The following is a 5,367-nucleotide window of genomic DNA, read 5'->3' as shown; positions in this document are numbered from 1 at the left end:
TGACGCTTTTGAACTGTGGTGTTGGAGAAGATTCTTGAGTCTCTTGGACTGCAAGAAGATCCAACCAGTCCATCCTAAAGGAAATCAGTCCTGGGTGTTCATTGGAAAGACTGATGCTGAGGCTGAAACTCCAATACTTTGGCCACCTGATGCGAAGACTGACTCATTTGAAAAGACCCTGATGCTGGGAAAGATTGAGGGCAGGAGGAGAAGGGGATGACAGAGTATGAGATGGTTGGATGGCATCACTGACTCAATGGACATGGGTTTGGCTAGACTCCAGCAGTTGGTGATGGATAGGGAGGCCTGACATGCTGCTGTTCATGGGTTTGCAAAGATTCAGACATGACTGAGAGACTGAACTGAACATATAATAAGCATTTTAATATTGGTGAAACATCTTTTTGTTATGAGTTTGTATACCTATTAACTTACTAACACAGATTTATTTCAAGCAGTTAGGTTTATGTTACTTAATTGTGATTTATCTGTACATGTTGCAGATACAAACCTTCTAATAGAGGGGAAACTAAATGGGATGACCAGCATTAGGTTGTGAATTTTACAAAGAAATATGTAAGATGCTCTGAGTCAACCCAACAAGATGCTATCATCTAGTTCAGAAGCTTTACAAATAACATCATGAAAAAGAGATTTTAAAACTGAGACTTGATGAAGTAATATGTACAGCAGGGAGAAGAGAACTCCAGTTCTGCCTTATCCCACTGAGCTGGGTAAACAGAGCAAGGTGTTTTTTGACATCCAGTTACCTTAGAAAATCAAAGGAGCAGACAAGTTGTAGAATAACGAGCATACAATATTCCAAGATATATCATTTTTATTTAACAATTTATACAAATTTATACAGTCAACATATCAACCCTTTAAAAATAAATCAATACATTTCATAAAGGAAGATGAAATTACAGAAAATCATACAGACTCAAATTAGTGATGCCAGTTATTGACATTTCTGACACCTGTTTTCAAATTTCTAAAGTGCCCTTGATCATGGGTATCCAGAGCACAGAAAAGGTTTGAGAGGAGAAGAGAAGGAGCAGGAGAGGAAACTACAAATGAGGGAACTTCTGGCCACATTCACAAAGCTCACGACACCACCATCATAATCCAGAAACACCCCTACATGGCCTAGAGTCTTTCTGACATATTGAGGTGATAGTGGGGAGGCAGTAAAGAAACTGCACTGATTGTTCTCTCTGATACAAAGAAGTAGAAAAATTCCCTCTGAGTCAAGGACCATGTCACTGTCTCTCGTCCAAGAATCATTACAAAATCCAACGGCCCAGTTGCAACAGCCCGCCACATCCACCTCCCAGTAGTGCTGACCGGAAGTGAATGACTCAGCTCCCCAAGCAAGAAAATATTTAGATCTTGGTGGAGTGTAGTCGACCCCAGGACCATCAGGAACAGCCTGAACACATCTCAGATCTTCAAACACAGGGACATGACGAGTGACTCTTTCATTATCCAATGCAATGTACACTACAGGAAGAAGGAAAAGTTACATTAGCAACTAGTGTTATAAATTCCTGATGGACATGAGCTCTGTAGAGTGTCTGAGTTTCCTAACATATGACTAGAAATTGGAGGCAGAACAGCAAGAGAACCTGAGGAATCTTTTGCAATCCAAGATCTATAGGTCTGTCTTCATGAGAAGAAGAATTGAGCCAGACCAAATGGGGAGAAGTCATAGTTTATGTCTATGAGACCTATTGCTATGCTTTGGTCATTAGTTTCCCTGGAACATTTGAAATTGGCAATTCATTAAAAATTCACTGTCAGAAACAAAAGTAGCTTGCAAATATCAATAACCTCAGATATGCAGATGACACTACCCTTATGGCAGAAAGTGAAGAGGAACTCAAAAGCCTCTTGATGAAAGTGAAAGAGGAGAGTGAAAAGGTTGGCTTGAAGCTCAACATTCAGAAAACAAAGATCATGGCATCTGGTCCCATCACTTCATGGGAAATAGATGGAAAAACAGTGGAAACAGTGTCAGAGTTTATTTTTTTGGGCTCCAAAATCACTGCAGATGCTGATTGCAGCCATGAAATTAAAAGACGCTTGCTCCTTGGAAGGAAAGTTATGACCAACCTTGATAGTATATTAAAAAGCAGAGACATTACTTTGCCAACCAAGGTCCGTCTAGTCAAGGCAATGGTTTTTCCCGTGGTCATGTATGGATGTGAGAGCTGGACTGTGAAGAAAGCTGATCGCCGAAGAATCGATGCTTTTGAACTGTGGTGTTGGAGAAGACTCTTGAGAGTCCCTTGGACTGCAAGGAGATCCAACCAGTCCATTCTAAAGGAGATCAATCCTGGATGTTCATTGGAGGGACTGATGCTAAAGCTGAAACTGCAATACTTTGGCCACCTCATGCGACGAGTTGACTCACTGGAAAGGACTCTGATGCTGGGAAAGGTTGGGGGCGGGAGGAGAAGGGGACGACGGAGAATGAGATGGCTGGATGGCATCACCGACTCTGTGGACATGAGTTTGAGTGTACTCTGGGAGTTGGTGATGGACAGGGAGGCCTGGCGTGCTGTGATTCATGGGGTCGCGGAGAGTCGGACACGACTGAGCGACTGAACTGAACTGAACTGATCTCCACAGAAAATACACACTAACAAAAATAATAGTAATACAACTCTGATCACTTTTCCTGACAACAAGAAATTTCTATTACAGCATCAAAAATTAAAATGAAACAAAAACTTGTATTTTTTGAAGTGGTTTCTTTGTGAGAATTTTCTGCCAGCACACCTTGAAAAGAAAAGGGAAAAATCTTTTGACAAAAGAAGTGGTCAGCTTACTTTGCCAATGTTGTGCATAAACTGTCTATAAAATTTCCTTTTATGTTTATAGTAAACTTGACCATAGAGAGGATTTTTTGTATAATGTGAGTGAAGTATGCTTTGTATTTATTACGAAGAGTTTTATAAACCAACTTAAAACTCTCTAAGCATCTCACAACCATTGATAACCTCCTTTACCTAAAACTTGGAATGTGCTGAATGAACTTGCAGAGCGACATGGTTCACGTGAACAGTCAACACTGTATACATCAGCCTGCCGCCAGTGTCAATATCTTTTCCTATTGTTTCCCCCCCATATAGTTACCGTGTTGTGATTAGTCACTCAATCGTGTCTGACTCTTTGCCCCCATGGACTGTAGCATGCCAGTTCCTCTGTCCATGGGGATTCTCCAGGCAAGAACACTGGAGTGGGTTACCATGCCCTCCTCCAGGGCATCTTCCCAACCCAGGGGTCAAAACTAGGTTTTCTTCATTGCAGGTAGACTCTTTCCGCCTGAACCACCAGGGAAGATAGCTTACTACCACTCATTATAAATGTCTTTTTTCCAGATGCCATTTAGTTTTATTCCATATACAATATTCACCTATAAGTGTAAGTGTGCATATTAAAATTTCCAGCATAGTCCACAGATTGGACAATGGGGAAAGGTAAGCCATAGGACAGTAACAGAGGCCAGTGTATACCACCCCCACCAGAAGGCTGCCTGTTACCTTGGAATTGGTTGAGCCAGTCTACAAGTCCAGGGATGGGCCACGCACTAAGCTGTGGGACTACAGGCCGGGGCATGTGTAGCTGCACTGACTCACCCCTGCAGGAAAGGACACTTCATTACTCTTTTGGAGCTCAAATTTTCATCACAGTAATTATGGCTACACACTTCTATGGATTTCCATTAAATCTTCATAATTAGATTCCAGGGCCATAAAAGTAATTCCCTAATCTAGAGAATGTGGCCAGTGGCAATTTATTTTATGAAAATCAAATAAAATTCTACCCCATTTGCTAACACTCCAATCGTAGCATCCAATTCAAATCAGTCATGACCATATCTGATTCCTTGCAGCCAATCTCAGGGCTACACAAAATGACTTGAAGGACGTTCAAGAGGGGCACTCTGACTTTTAATCCACTTGAGTCACCACAGAGATGCTCAGTGTCTGTACCACCACAGCTAGTGGGAGTTTAGCTTGGGTAACAATCCCAATTCCTGGGACCCAGTTTTCCTAAGGGCATCACAGAGTCTTTCATTTTCGCCTACCCATGTGCTGCACATGGAAACCCTGCACACAGATGATCCTCTATTGGCCCATTCTCTCCCTGATTCCACGTTAGGTTTCTATAAAATCCTTATTTCTTGCACATTATTCTGTCATGACTTTGGGTATATTCCCTCTGTGTTTTTCTTTTTCTAAAAATTAAAATCAGCAATGGTAGTTGTTGTCATGAGATCTTTGCACAAAATCCTGCAAGTAAGTCCCCTGCCTGGCACCACTGCGGGTAAAGCAACACACAAAACTCTACCTTTGGAGAAAGGGGAATCTAAATACATCTGGAAAGCGGTTATAGTTTCCTGATAACTCACGCTCCCATTTTAACATCAACTGACTGATCACAGTTGCAATTATCAAAATTTGAAAATGAGAGCAACTTACCTTTTGGACATGTTTTCATAATGCTGTACAGAAAGAAACAGAAAAGATAATGTGTTAATACACTTCACAAGATTCACAGTGAAGATTTAGTTTCTCATTTCCAAGGATGGGTTAACCCAAATTTCAGCACATTGCATCATGTACAGTGAAACAGGAGGGGAAACGAGTTATAGGGATTCCCAAATTTCTCATTATTGCCAGGTCCAGGTACCAATCCATACATCTTTGAACAGCTTCTCTGTGGCAGTTGTTCAGTAATCAAATGTATATTAGGAGAATTTAAGAGTTATTCTCGAGGATTTCTTTGCCTACTTCTCCATGAGGCTTTGCAGTTCTTGTGTTTGGCAAGAAGGGCTCTTGGTCATTAGCATTACTTAGACAGATAAAACTCTGATCACAGCAACAGGAAACATGATTTCAAATACTAGATGGAAGGCAAAGAAGAGGTGGGTATTATCCAGGGAACACCATGACTCTCCAGCCCTCCGTACTTACCTGGATCAGCTCCATGTCTGGCTTATGGCACAATTCCATGAGCTCCTCATATATCTGCCTTAAAAGCTTCTGCTTCAGGTCCATATTGTATTGACTTTCTTTGAGTTGTTGAAGAATCTCTCTGCTTTCCTCTTCTGTTTTCTCTAAATGATGCTTCTCTTCATGGTAGACTAAGTGAAATACCTTCCAATATTCAGTCTGTTTCATCTTCTTCCATGTACTCACATAGCTCTGGGGTGACAATGAATTAATCAGGTCACATTCATGACTATTACCCACTATTTATCTTCTAACATTTAGAAATTTTTGTATGCTCATTAAAAACAAAAATCTGGGAATCCACTTTTTTTTGTTGTTTGCTCTAGTTACTTTTTGGTGGGGG

General features: G+C 41.0%; 1 protein-coding gene across 1 annotated transcript; it reads right to left on the bottom strand.

Annotated features, from left to right (window-relative positions):
* Nucleotides 1-1,009: 1,009 nt before the first annotated feature.
* LOC148773905 (tripartite motif-containing protein 77-like) lies at nucleotides 1,010-5,069 on the bottom strand. Its single transcript, XM_088832271.1, has 4 exons — nucleotides 4,986-5,069; nucleotides 4,491-4,513; nucleotides 3,549-3,646; nucleotides 1,010-1,503 (listed from the first exon to the last, which is right to left on the bottom strand). The coding sequence occupies exons 1-4, from the start codon at nucleotides 5,067-5,069 to the stop codon at nucleotides 1,010-1,012; spliced, it is 699 nt and encodes a 232-aa protein (XP_088688397.1).
* Between the last annotated feature and the right edge of the window lie 298 nt (nucleotides 5,070-5,367).

This window comes from Moschus berezovskii, chromosome 25 (assembly GCF_049115385.1).
Source record: "Moschus berezovskii isolate FMDL1 chromosome 25, NW_MosBer_1.0, whole genome shotgun sequence".
Taxonomy (NCBI): domain Eukaryota; kingdom Metazoa; phylum Chordata; class Mammalia; order Artiodactyla; family Moschidae; genus Moschus; species Moschus berezovskii.
Note: the sequence above shows the minus strand (reverse complement) of the source record. Positions and strands in the feature narration are given on the sequence as shown.

Bases quoted from the DNA above. Each gene is read 5' to 3' on its own strand.
- LOC148773905 (XM_088832271.1), bottom strand. From the start codon at position 5,069: ATGGACCTGAAGCAGAAGCTTTTAAGGCAGATATATGAGGAGCTCATG. The intron at 3,647-4,490 runs GTAAGTTGCTCT...CCTTTCCTGCAG, and splicing joins TATGAAAACATGTCCAAAAG to GGGTGAGTCAGTGCAGCTAC. The intron at 1,504-3,548 runs GTAACAGGCAGC...TTCTTCCTGTAG, and splicing joins CTGGCTCAACCAATTCCAAG to TGTACATTGCATTGGATAAT.